Raw genomic sequence first — 14544 nt, 5'->3', positions numbered from 1 at the left:
GTTTTCTTTGAGCAAGTGGTAGCAGTGCTGCAAGCACTTGACTGGATAGAGCGGCCACTGATTTTCAGGTCTTTCTCCAGTGCCTTTACTGCATAACTGGGCTTGAGGGGTTGCACCTGTTTGACTGAAATTCTTCATTCTTGTGGGGGCAAGATATTTTTTATGGTAGTTCCAGACAAGTCTTGATTCCCTTTCTGAGCTCCCTTCTTTCCCTGCCTTGTCTACTGCTAAGGCTGCAGATGCCATTCCCAGATTGTTCCTTTCTCTCACATGGGATTGCAGATATTGTGGCTCATCCTACCTGCTGGTTTTACATTTTGAGTTTGCTCCAAAAGTCCATTTAATTTGCTTTTTTCTGTTCGTTACTCCCATTCTCTACTCTCCTCTTTTAAGAGGGGAAGGCTTCCTGGGTATTGGAGGCAGCAGGCATGTCTTTTCAGCAGCAGTGTCATAAGTTTTGGCTGCAGTCACTGGCTCTGGTTTCAGCTTCAAGCTGGTCCATTGCCTGCTTTTCCTGGACAACTGGACGAAGTAAAGATTCTGGAGCAATGGTTGCCCAAATCCATACGAGTTCAATTGTTTGCCCTGTGGGGACCATTCTTAGCACCCACCCAGTTCATGAAGTCAACAAGGTTCCTAGCTCCTTTGTTTTATACACCAAAGAAATCATAATGGGGGAATGTCTGAGCACTTTGACATGCTTCAGTCCTGGTCTAAATTTTTTCTCAATTTCAGCCTTCTTCATTTTTGGCTAAGAATGATATGTTTGCATTTTGGAGAGCCCATTGATCATTAACGTTGGTCTGTCTGTCACAGGCCCTCTTGTTTTCCTGCCATCTCCCATAGATCAGGCCATTCTGTCTTTCTTATTTATTAATCTTGTTTTCCTTTCAGATAAAGCATCCTTGGCTGTTGAGGTGGCATTGTGAATTATAGCTTTAAGGAGCTAATATGAGGGGGAGGGGGGGTCCCTCCCAGAAGTTAAGTGTTTAGTGCAATGATATGAATTTTTCTGGTATGCCATTCAGTAGCTTCCTGTCCCTACCCTGTATCCTTCTTCCCCATTAGTATTAGGAGGGTTTCTGTTCAGGCAGCTTGTGAATGAAGTGGTCCTGGTGCATTTCCCCAAGGCCCGACATCTCGATGCTATATCTAGAGGGAACTACTGAATGACAAAACGGAAAAGTGTGTTTAATTACATTAAATGCTTACCATTATATTATATAATGAGTATTTTAAATAATATTTATATGATGTATATTTTATTTTTTCTAAAAAAAGTTCTTAATGTATTTAATAATTTCATTACTGTATATACTATACAGTATCTGGAATGAGCCATTTTTTTTTTCTTATTTTTTTTTAGATGGACCATATTTATTACTTACATACCATATTTTCTCTAAGAAAATGATGACTCAAATAAAAACTAAATCTTGCCAATGATAATTAATATTAGTTATTTTTATTATTTTATTTTTAATGGCTCAGTTGGGAAGAGCAGGTATTTTTTGTAATACAGTAGCTCTGTCATAAAATGTTAGTTTTAAAATTAATGTTTTTGTCTGCATTTTGACCTCCTTTGGTAGGGATAGGGCCAAAAATGTGATTTCAAGATTAAAGTGACTTGCATAGTTTGATTTGACTATATTTCTGTGGGGAGCCCTTCCAACTTCCTGGAGCTAATGGACTGATATATGCTGTATTAGTCTGGGGCATCAGTCAATTGGAGTTCTGCCTACCGGGGACCACGAGCCAGAACCTCGCCCCCCCTCAGAGAGGCAAAGGGAGCCATAGCCTATAGAGTGCAGTATAACCTGGACCCCCTCACCCCCAGAGCATCAAACTATGAACTAAAGGTGCGAGTAGTCGGTGCGGGGGGTCCAGGGCTCCCCTTCCCCCTCCCGGGGAGGGGAGGGCTGCACAGACAAGCAGCACAGTGGCAGTGAATGACGATTGCTCGTTTCCTTAATTCCTTAATTCCTTAATTTTTTTTTTTTTTGAGGGGGAGGGGGAAAAGTTCTGTCTCTGTTCGGTCTTTGGTTGGAATTTCTTACCAGGTGGGGTATGTTTTGTTATGGTTACCTTTCTGGGTGCATAACCCCGGTCGATAGCAGACACGGAATGCTCATAGGTCATTGCTCCCTGTTCCTCTCCGAGGGGGCCAGATTCTGGCTTGTGGTCCCCGGTAGACAGAACAACAATTGACTGATGCCCCAGACTAATATAGCATGTTAGTCTGGGGCATCATCATATATCAGTCCGATAGCTCCAGGGAGCCTTCGGGGCTCGCCCAAAAAAAGACATTTCATTACATTCAACGAAGTTTTTTTTTTTTTTTTCAGAAATGTAACCCTCATACAAATGAACTACCGTATACATTCCTAAACTTCATGTTGCGTTTTGAGTAACATCATTCCAATTTGGCTATGAGACCTCTTTAAACAATTTGGCAAAAGTTTTTTTTTTTTTTTTACTATCGGGTTTCAGTATTGCCTTGTACAAAATTTAATGTGAACTTTTCACCCTACAATACATTATGTACTAACTTGTCATTTGTAACAAAATTCAAAGCTTCCTAAGTAGGCTTAGCAACTGTTTAAAAATGTGGATTTGCCAAAAAGTTACAGTATTATACAAACTTTGTCCAGAGTGTGAGTGAGTGACTTGCTCCATTTTGGTATTAGCAAGTTAAAATCTCCTCCTATGATTACTATGGATAAGGATTTTCAGCATCATCACAGCAATATATCAGATGATAATGATAATTAATAATTTATAACATTTCTATAGAGGGTTTGATTAAAAAAATTTAAATAGTAGATAGTATTTTTATAAAGCCAATAATCATGTTCGGTGTTTTAGGCAAACTTTAAAATTACTGTTCATTTCAGTCGCATGTTTCAGGGTAATTCTGTACTTTATACTATGATGTACAGTACTGTACAGTACTTGTGTACCATAGTATGAAGATATACTGTATGTGTATGCAAACAATAGGCAGTTTTATAGTTATAGTTAATATTATAGAGTCTAGACTACTTTATTCACACTTCAGATATTTGTTTGATATAATATCCATCAAATTTTGTTAATTTTTCAAATTTGCCTACTGTACTTACAGTTGGTAATGTACATAAAGATTGTAAGCATTAAGTATCTATTATTTATCTCATATTTACACCATGGCTATTTTTTATATATTTTAGCTATAAATTAGAAATACTGTATATTACTGTAATGCATAGTTTTTTGTTTTATAACAAAAATCTGTTCAGGTTATTAATAGAGAGAGCCATTTTTTATTACAATTTATAATATTACAGTATTAGCATTTATTCCATTCTGCTGTCAAGAAAGGTCATCCAACATTGAAATAGAACTTGCACTTGATCATTCCATTGTATTGCCAGCAGGCCATGTGATGTATAGGACAAATATGCAAGAATGAAAAGGGTCTGTACTTGGAAATTATTTTAGACAAATGAAGCCACCCTGTTGTATAGCGAGAGAGGTATATAAGTTACAAGATTAAGAGCAATTAATAGTTTAAGAGGAGACTTGACCTTAGTTTGGTATTGACAGATGGACTGAGCCAGGTGCCAGAGTGGTGCATGTACTCTGGCAGCACATTGAAGGAGCCAGACATGGTAGATCCTGTGGAACTGGAAGGTAAGCTGAACATACATAAGCATTTTTCAGTATTAAGGCATATTTTATGTCCCACGTTTATCTTCAGTGTTGTGGCAATGAGTAAAATGAAGATCTACTGTACTAATGAATTCTTAAACCCATCAAGAGCAGCTATAATTACCTCAAAAAAAGTTTTGCAGTGTTTAGAAAGACACTCAAATTTAATTCATATCAAGTATTATACATGATATGAAGTATTGTACATATGTTTGATAATTAATCAGTCTAAGGGTTAATCTTATCTTCCAGCATCTCAGTTGGCATTGCTTTTTGCATTTTTAAATATACTGTGTTGTATATGAAAAATATAACTTTGTATATTTGGCTTTATAATGATTATAATGCTACAAAATACGTAGATGGAGTAGTGAGAGACGTGAAGGCATAGGTGGGAGGAAATTAGCATCAAGTTAGAACTGGTTGGTAAAATGTCAACCCATTATAAATTTTTTTTTTTTTTTTTGCCAATTATTCATTAGTGTTAGCAAAATTGTTAGAATAAAAACAATGTGAGAAATGAGCTAGTTGTAGACTGATATAACACGAGGCTAAAATTGTATGTCCTTAAGAGTAAGTCCTAAAACCAGAGACAGTGAAATGCTCGATTTTTCTTTGCTTTATGTAATAAATGGGATTACATATGACTTTGATCAAGAGTGATGTATTGGAGACAGTCTGGGGATTGGGTTTTGATATCAGTTTTATGTAAACATGGCACAATTGAAAAATAAATACGGAAGGGATTATTACACAAGGGAATTTATATACTTTATTAGGATTTAGAAAGAGCAAACCATGTCCACAATCTCAATAAGCAAGCGAGAGGAATGCATGTGGAATAGAATATAGAGGTCAAGAATAAAACTAGAGGAAATTGATTTCTGTACAGTACAGTATTTAGAAGTGCCAGTGGTATACAGAAAATATCACAGAATGGCAGTATACTGTGTGAATGAGTGGAGTGTAAAATACAACAAAGTGAAAGAAATAAGGTTGGGAAGGATAGAAGTATTACACAGGGAATTCAGAAAAGATGAAGATTGAACTGGAGAAGGTATACAAAATACAGAATGAATCTGTGATGGAAAGATCGCTAGTATCATGGAAAGGGAAAATGGAAGAGCATCAAAGGTTTCCTGGTAAAAGAAATGGAACAGGTTGAAAGAGCATATTTAGGTAGAGGACATAAAGCGAATGAGGCATCAGAGCAATAGATATATATAACTATATGTAACCCTTAATGGATAAGACATAGTTGAGGAAAAGTATCATCTTTTTGGAAAATAATGTACATTATTCTTATTTTATTTTGTAGATTATTTCTGAAAATAAGTAACATTTACAGGAGGGAGTCCATCATTGGAGGAGCTGTGGGATGGCGATGAAGAACTTAAGTGGAGAACCTTCCTCGACTGTGTCCATCCAGTGCTCTGTGAAACGAAGATCCGCACTTTTCCTCAACACCTCATTGTGCCAGTTGCCATTCTCTTCTATTTGCAGGTTAGCTTAAATATCTACATAAAGGTAATGCATACCTTGCCTGAAGCTATGCAGTCAGTCATAACATACACAATCTGAATCTGTGGGGTAATTATTTTGAGGTTTGTTAACTGAATTTGAGAGTTCAGTATTGGAACAAATGGAGCTTGCCTAGTGATACAAACCACAAGTATATTAATGCATCATGCTTTCTTCCTCACTTTTTCATTAAATACTGCTTTAATGTATTGTAGAGGTCTGACAGTAACGACATACAGATTCCAGTTTGGCAGCAGGGTGCTGCTTCTAGAAACTTTCCTTTATAAGACTGCTCATAGTTGAGTTGATAGAGCTATGACCTCACATGCGTGGGGTACACAGTTCGAGACCCATACAGTGTCGGGTATAAACCTGGGTCAAGGGTCATGTAAGGTCAAATCAAATCAGTGGTAAAGTACTCTTTAACCCATGATGCAACTTGCACTCGCTTGAGTTCACATTTATTGTTTGATGCTTGTGTTTGTCTGAATGTATGGTTTGGTTTGATTTCCCATTGTTGGGGACAGGAAGCCTGTTGGGCTTATTAGGTTCCCACAACTAATGAACTATCCCAGGCTGCAACCCACAATAGTTGCTTTACTCTTGGTCACTGTATTTACTGCTAGGTGAACTTAAAGTGAATGGAAACTTCTCCAAATGTGTCTGTCCTGCCATAGTAAACAAACCCAGTTTGATTTTATAAATCAAACTTTATAATTTTTGTAATAATTTTTCTAGGAGGTACATCAAGTTGTCTTTTGAGCTTAGCTCTGGTACCACCAAGTCTTGGCTTAATACACCAGGCCTCTGAGCTCCATCTGTTGTTCAGGACCAGAATCTGGCTCGTCTTTGAGGAGAGGGGAGCAGGGAGTCGGAGATCATTCATAAAACTGGGGAAAAGCCCACTAGAAAGCATAGGTGAAACAAGTCGAGTAACTGCTTCAAGTAAATTAGGCACCACATGGCAAACAAAGTAAATGATCATTGCTACACATCATGATGTTTGTAGACATCAATGTAATTTCCTGTTCCCTCTCCTATGATTTGTTAGGTTCTGGGTTCCTTTCATCTGTGAGTATGTGCTGTTGTCAACACTGGACTTTGCTTTTAGCTGAGCAGCCTTCTAGACTGGTCACCTAACTGACTGAGCTTCCTGACGTATGCATTTGCAGCCCCTGTCTAGAGCAGGTGGTGTGGTTGCAATTCCCACTGTTTTCTATGGGAAAGTTTGCAAGCCTCTGGTTTTAAACACTTGTTTAAGGGGTGTGTGGAGATCTCAGTATGTGGCTAGCTGTCCGGAGCCACTGAGGCCCTCCCAGAAAGAGGGATTTCATTGCACTTGATGCTGGTTTTCTGCACTCTTTGCACTGTTAGCTAGAAGTCTGTTGTCTGCTTTTATGCTCATTGTTCAAAGACTTTCCTTTTTCAGGTCCTATTCATAATGTTTTGCTGAACCAAACCAATGTGTTTGTCTGAGGATGTGCAAATGTTTGCTGGTTTCATAGGTTAATTTTCCATTCTGTCCATTAGCTGATGTTCAGGCTCTTGAGCTTCTGGCAGTCACATTGTTGTCCTCTTGTTGATTGTTGATTGTCCTGTGGTCTTCCAGACCCACCTCTCTTACTCTTCGTCCCCCTCCCCCACAAGTCATGCTAGTGCACCTTTTGTGTTTCCCAGAAAATCCACTTCTCTTGAGACACAGTTGTGGGTAAGCTCATGAAGCTACCGAGGGGTCCACCCCAGAAATCAATGATTGAATGTTAAGGAAATGCTCTTTTCAGACAGGTCTCTGTTGTCTCCCCATCCCTGCTCTGTTTCCCTCTTCCTGCAGTGATTTGTGTGAACATGATTAGGGTATTTATCTTCCACCAACAGTCATTTGTTTTGTTTATTTTGATGCCTAATTTCCTTAAAGCAGTTTCTTGTTTTATGCTTTTTGGTGAATTTTTCCTATCTTAGTGGTTGATCCCTAATCCCCTTGCCTCATAGTGAGCCAGGATTCTGGAACCGGCTTCCAGTAAGAGATGGATGGGTCTTTGAAAAGCCTGGTGCCTTTATCTAAGTCTTGGTGGTACAAGGGTTAAGCTAGGGGTCTGCCAGAAGAGAGCATTTTGTTACATTCAACACTTGCCAAATTTTTTTATGTTGGGAGCCATGTCAGCTCCCTGAAGCTATCCGAATTGTTGTTATATTAGTTTGGGGTCGTCGGTCACAGCAGTCCGTATGTCTACCGAGGACCACAAGCCATAACCTGGTCCCCTCAGAGGGGCGCAGGGAGCAATGGCCTATGAGCACTTTACATTTAAAGTGTGTCATAATTGCCATCAACTGGGGAAGGACCCAGAAAGGTAGGTAAATCGAAACAGACCACTGTCTGATTAACCTGTGCAATCCACATCTGAAATGATGAAAATACCTCTCCTAAAAAGAAATCCAATGGGCAACACTTCGTACAACTAGCACTCCCGCTTGTTAGTGTTACTCCCCCCCCATACCCCCATATGGGGGAGGGGAAGCTCACCACTCCAGTTTTTGAAATGATGTGCTCAGTTAAGTCACCTCTGGCCTCAAGTTCATGTTCTGGATTTTTGCCCTGTGTGGTTGTTCCACCTGTGTGTGGTGTGATGGCCAGGTGTAATGGAGTACAGGAGCTGCATGCGCCTAGGGTGACCATGTATTGTAAAGGATCAAGGCAATGTAAAGGAGAGTGTGCAGAGATCCTTTACTGCTAGAATCCACTCGGTAAAACACCTAAACTATTGGGACCGACTAAAGAGCCTAAATCTCTACTCCCTTGAGCGCAGGCGAGAGAGATACATAATAATTTACACGTGGAAAATATTAGAGGGGCTGGTCCCAAACCTGCACACAGAAATAACATCACATGAGACCAGAAGACATGGCAGGATGTGCAGAATACCCCCGTTGAAAAGCAGAGGTGCAACAGGTACTCTGAGAGAGAACTCTATCAACATCAGAGGCCCGAGACTGTTCAACACGCTTCCGCTACACATAAGGGGCATAACTGGCAATCCCCTCAGAGTGTTCAAGAGAGAACTGGATAAGCACCTCCAAAGGATACCTGATCAACCAGGCTGTGATTCATACGTCAGGCTGCGAGCAGCCGTGTCCAACAGCCTGGTTGATCAGTCCGGCAACCAGGAGGCCTGGTCGATGACCGGGCTGCGGGGACGCTAAGCCCCGGAACCACCTCAAGGTAACCTCAAGGTAGGTAAGGTGACCTTCCCTAGTGCTCAGTGAGTATTGCCTTTGTGTGTCAGGGTTATCTTCTCTGGGGCATTCGAGACTCACTCCTCATTTGAAGACTTCATCACTTGATGTTGTCTTTGCCTTGGGATACGTCGGGGGTCTAGGGCTTTCTGTCTTGTCCCCAGTAATGCAGCGGCTGATGTTTCTCTTTGACTGCCAGTTTATTGTGCGTGTTTGGTGGATTTTGATTTTGTTCTCTTTTCATTCTGACATTCTTGCCTTCTTTAGACAGAGAAAGTCTGCTTAGCTTCTTATTAGGCAAGACTAGGTTGTGTTGGAAGTCCTCTTTTGTTGCCCCCGACGTTTCATAGCTGCTACTGGTGGTCAGTTTGCCTGCTACCTGACAGGATTCTGCTGGCTTAGCGGGTCCCAGTGCCTGGGCTTCCTGTAGTGCTAATTGACCCTGTTGCTCTAGGTTCTGGCTCAGTTGGATTCATATTGGGGTGAGTGATTCCTCTGGCTCCATGGCCAGAAGATTCCAGCCCAGCCCAACCTTGGTTTCAGGCGCTGCTTGCTCGGTGTCCAAACCTGGCATTTTATTCTGTGGCTGTGCTTGTTTCAGCAGGTCGGGCCAATGAGATACCTCGCTATTCGCCTTACTGGTCCACACTACGCATCTGGCTTTTCCAACGCGTGTGTATTGCCATTTATATGGTGATCAGGTGGCTTCTTTGATGGTGTCCCTTCTGCAATCTGCTTCTCAGCAACAGTATGAAGTTTCTTAGCGGTCTTTATCATTTTCTTTCTCTTTGTCGGTTTTCATCGTTTTTGGACTAGACTGTTTTGTTCTTTCTCTCTTGTTTTTTGGGATCGGCATCTCTTGCGTATTGTGCGGAGGTAGTGGAGCCACTGCTGCTTACATTCAGGGTGAATGCTATTTCCACTCCGTTCCTATAGCTTTCTCATGCTAGGTTTTCCTCTCCTTCAGTATGCTCATGTGTTGCCTGAGCCTTCTTGGTTTTTAAACTGCGTTCTTTCTTTTATATCTTCTCGCTTTGTTGTGGCCCTTTCGGTTCAAGATTGATTTTGGAAGGAATTGTTTTTGTTGCCCTTCGCCTCTGGAGGTCAGTTTATGAAGCTTCATGATCTCCGACCCTGAGGATTTTGCTCGTTTGGTTCAAGGTGATCGTTTTGGTCCTTTTCTGCCTTCTCCTTCTTTCTGGCGTGGAATGAGACAGCTGGTTTCTGGAGGGATCTGTTGGTTGTAGATGCTTGGTTGGTTAGGCCGTGGGGGGGGGGGGGGGGTCACGTGGTGTCCGGTGGCAGCTTTACGCAGCTACCTGCAGTTCACTAGTTCTGTGCCAGTGGAGGCTCACTGGGTGGAATCGGTTTCCTTGGTTCCCAAGGAAACATGTGTCTCGGGTTTTCTAATGCCGACCGGCTCCAAAGGGAGCCGGTCGGCCGAGCGGACAGCACGCTGGACTTGTGATCCTGTGGTCCAGGGTTCAATCCCAGGCGCCGGCGAGAAACAATGGGCAGAGTTTTTCACCCTATGCCCCTGATACCTAGCAGTAAATAGGTACCTGGGTGTTAGTCAGCTGTCACGGGCTGCTTCCTGGGGGTGGAGGCCTGGTCGAGGACCGGGCCGCGGGGACACTAAAGCTCCGAAATCATCTCAAGATAGCCAGCCTACTGTCTAACCTCGTTGCCATGATGTTAGGATGTGTGCTGCTCTTGCGGCAGTTTCTAGCAACATGTCTTAGGTCGGCATTCAGGCGCGGGGGTTTTGGATGTCCACCAGTTGTGGCCACCAGGTGTCTCGTGAATGTTCCAGTTCCTTCTCAGCCTTGTGTGGCTTTGGGGCACCTGTCGAGGTCATCTGTCTCTTCCTAGTCTTCAGACCTGCGGTCTGAAGACCTTCCCGGGCAAGTCCCTCCTTTTACTTACGGTAGTTAGCTTCAGGGAGCCGATGGGGTTCCCCACAGAAAACCAGATTTGAATGTAATGTAACGCCATTTTCTGAGTGAGCTCCAGAGGCTTCCCAAGACACTCCCTCCCTTCGGTCAGCGGTTTTCACCATTCAAGAACGGGAGTGGTGGGCTGCCAGCTTCCCCCTCCCCTTCCTTCCTACTTGGTAGCACTAACGAGTGAGGGTGCTAGTTGCATGAAGTGTTGCTTTATGGGTTTCTTTCTAGGGGGAGTTATTTTGATCTTTTCAGATGTACAGGTTACCCAGACAGTGGTCTATTTTGATTTGCCTACCTTTCTGGGTCCTTCCCTGGTCATTGACAATTACCACTTTACCTTAAATGTAAAGTGCTCATAGGCCATTGCTCCCTGCTCCTCTCTGAGGGGGTCAGGTTCTGGCTCGTGGTCCCCAGTAGGCATAAAGACTCGTGTAACTGAGACTGCAAACTAATGTACCATATATCAGTTTGGATATTTTCAGAGACCCTCCAGAGCTCATCCAGTAAATGGCATTTCATTACATTCAACCCTTTTTTTTTTTTTATTTCAGTGCCATCATGCCAAACCAATTTTGAAGGATTGGGAGATGAATGCTATGATGGCTGCCTTTTTGTCACCAACACGAGAAGACCTTAACCAGATTCGTGCCCTTGCACTTCCACGAGTTGACGCACGAGCTGTACATGTTGCTGCCATCTTCATGAAGGGACTGGCTAATTTCTATTTTCTCCTGGCAACCTGTGACTTTCCAATTCATCGTAAGAATGTAAGTTACCATTTCTACCAATCATTCTGAAGATCCGTGAAATAAGTATGGGTTAATATCTAGACCCATTTTGTGATAGCTACTGTATGCAGACAGTAGCATGCAGATAGTATCTGCAAGTATACACTATCTGCACTCTTTAGCTACTGTTAAAATAAGTTGACCTGTGTACTCTGAAAGTGAAACAATTGCAACAAAAAAATATTTTACTTCCTTTTATAGTAAATTTTGTGACTTAGTTGATCTGCTCATGACTTTTGGCAATTCAAATCTGGCATCCCTGCCAAGGTGTGCCTTAGCTAACTATTGAAAAGCTCAAATCACCCAGCTTGGTGATTACTGCCTGAAATTAGGAAGAAACGTGCTCTTAAACAAACAAACAAACAAATAACTTCAGGACATCATCCAGGTTGATATCCTGAATAATATAACTTCATATATGCTATGGTGAAGTTGTAGGGGCATGAGGTTATTTCTACTCATCCTTACTAAACGAGTGGGGTAAATATACAGTAATGGAATCTTTAACCCTTAAACAGCAATTATTATCATATGTTGATTCCCGGGGTAATTTCTTTTTTTTCCCCACACAGGCATGAATATTTTTCTATAGCCATTGTCCAAGGGTTAAGAAATAGAATGTCCTTCCCAGAAGTATAGTAATTCACATTAATAGAACACCAGTTCACAAATGCTTACCATGCAAGGAACTCGTTCTTCACACTGTAATTCAAGTACAGTTATACAGAGTAAAAAGAGTTTGTAAATAATAGCTTCTGAAATTACAATGGGTTTATTTATATAACCTGAATGATAAAGTTTACAAAATTAATATGTATTTCTTGAACTTGGCTTCAGTGTTGTTGGATAAGATAATTGCAAGGGATCTCTAGTCCAACAAAACTTGGACTTACTCAAGAAATAGATGTAATCTAAGACTCAAAATATTAACACTGGAATTTACCACACTGGAAGTGTTCTTATTTGGGTCTAGTCCACTGTTGTCTCTACAGTTCACTTGAAATTATCAAATGTGGACAAATAAAAGTTGACAAGCCAAGTGATACAGAATGACACTAAACATAAACTTAAAATCACCTACATAAGGTGGAAAAGTCATACACAATTACCACCGGTCCACTGGGACATTAAAATAATACCACAGATAATGGACAGAGATATACTAAGCAAGGGAACCTTCTCGAGTCTGTTCAACAGCCACTTAAGGGGCCCGGTGCATGGGCACCAAACCTTCCTCATACATGCTCAATTTTTTTTGTACATAATCCTCATGGCAAATGCTCCACTTTTTCCTTATCAGTCGACATCACAACATAAACGTAAAAAAAGTTAAGCAAAAAAAATCTGTTTCAAATTGCTATGAATATCTTATGTCATCAATTGTTATTTTATTCATTATGGTCTCAGAATGGCATAAAACGTTCAATTGCTAGTAAGAAAATTGTTTTAGAGTATAGTTTACTGTAAAACATATTTTGAATGTGGCCATCCAAAATAACTTCTGCCACCTGTGGCTGATTAACATGTTGACCAATTTCGTTCAAACTTCACATGCTTAGTGCTGGATATATATTCTCCATTTTCACTGTTCAATGTACTTATATGATATATAATAGAATACAGCATAATTACATACAGTACTATCTCATTATTATGTGTGAAATCTGGTCTGCCAGGTGGCACCAGTGGCATGTCCACTATATAGACCCTCCTTTCTACTACTTGTCTTCTTTGTGCATCGGACAGGTGCTTGCATCTCTTTATCCCTAATTTCCAGAAAATAGGAGGTGTTATCGTCTTTATCAGAACAGGTTGCCACCTGACGCTCATGCATTTATTTTTAAACAATTTGTAAAAAATCCATTTCTTAACATATTGGGATTAAATTTTCACAACGCTAATGCCAAATAATGGGAGACTTTTTTTTTTTTTTTTTTTTTTTTTTTTTAAATTTTGCTATTTTTCATACAGTATTTGGAAAAGTCTCCACATGCACCGGGCCCTTTAATGAATGATAAACCTAACTAAAGATGTTAAAGAAGACTTGCCAAGCTCAGACCAGGAGGAGTGGAGGGGGGATTACATGCTCCCCACCTTCACAAAGTCTGTCCAGCCTGGTGATCTAAGCTTAAGGGAGACTAAACTGAAACCAAATTGGCTCCTGTATTGTTGCCTCTGATAATTTTTTCCTCAACCATGGTAGAGGATGGGCCTGCCTGTGAAATCTGCAAGGAAGTCAAACAACCCTGAACCCAGAGATGGAAAAAAAAGGCAACGAATAAAAAAAACTATCGATAAATATGTTGAAACTACTTTTCCTGGGGGCACTTAGCCCTCAACTGTTTGCCCATATTAACACTTTGCCAGGCCGGGCGCGCGAGCCCCAGCCCACTGTAAGGTCGGCCGGGTGTTTCCTGGGAGTACACACCCGCACTAAACTGTGTATACAGTACTCTTTTCAGTTTTCTCACCTCAATTTTCGTACTACATCGTTCATTTTGGTATCAAATTGTTCGCAATAGAATTCTCTAAAGGTACTCTATTTAAGCATACAAGGTAAAAAAACCAGGCACGCTACCTGCAGCAAACCAGAAAATCCGCCGAGCGTTACCCGTGAGTGTGCACCCATCCGCACACCCATAACACCCACACTAAAATCTGTATACAATTTTTCAGTTTTCTCACCTTAATTTTCATGCTACACCATTCATTTTGGTATCAAATTGTTTGCAATCTAAAGGCGCTCATTTTTAACTAATATTTTAATTTGTGGACTCTACAGTCCATGAATGTAAAACACACGTCACCAGCTTCTCCACCCCTGACTGAAAGGAATAGGAAGAATCCTAGTCACACCAGAGAGAAAAAGGACAAATGTGTCAATTTGCATGAGAACTGGTGCCTGTTTGATAGTCGAACTGCCATGTTTGACGGAGAATGTGGTCTGGTAATTTAAATCTTGTGTGAATAGTGCTGTTTCCTAGTGGTAGATGGTGTAGGCTAGGTAGCCAGGTTGGAATGTGAATAATTAGCTATTGCTCTGTTGTTATTATTATAACTATTAATGTCCTCAACCCAAACAATCATTCTGGACTGGATTGAGGGATTTCCTGTAACTCTGTAGCATCTTGTTATGACCCTGCAGGGTTGATAGAAAATACACTGTGATGCCAGTGCCAGAGTATCATTGTGCCTAATAGTTATGATGCTGGTCGTGAGATGTAGTGAATCTTACCATGAAGGCAACCAAATGTGATGGTTCAGAAACGTGTCTTTACATTATAGAGTACAGTGCATATAATACTAACTAAATTGGCTAGTCCCTAGTGTCATCCATATCATATTCCATATTAAAGGGAAGGCTGTCT

General features: G+C 41.0%; 1 protein-coding gene across 2 annotated transcripts in view; it reads left to right on the top strand.

The window, feature by feature from the left end:
- The window catches only part of LOC123756480 (constitutive coactivator of peroxisome proliferator-activated receptor gamma), a 66903-nt gene that overhangs the window by 45807 nt on the left and 6552 nt on the right, over nucleotides 1-14544 (top strand). For both annotated transcript variants that reach the window (XM_045739665.2, XM_045739664.2), the window contains 3 exons: nucleotides 3586-3672; nucleotides 5039-5193; nucleotides 10940-11155. In XM_045739665.2, the coding sequence (XP_045595621.1) occupies nucleotides 3586-3672; nucleotides 5039-5193; nucleotides 10940-11155 (458 nt within the window). The remainder of the gene's footprint in view (nucleotides 1-3585; nucleotides 3673-5038; nucleotides 5194-10939; nucleotides 11156-14544) is intronic.

This window comes from Procambarus clarkii, chromosome 25, assembly GCF_040958095.1.
Source record: "Procambarus clarkii isolate CNS0578487 chromosome 25, FALCON_Pclarkii_2.0, whole genome shotgun sequence".
NCBI classification, from domain to species: Eukaryota; Metazoa; Arthropoda; class Malacostraca; order Decapoda; family Cambaridae; genus Procambarus; species Procambarus clarkii.
Note: the sequence above shows the minus strand (reverse complement) of the source record. Positions and strands in the feature narration are given on the sequence as shown.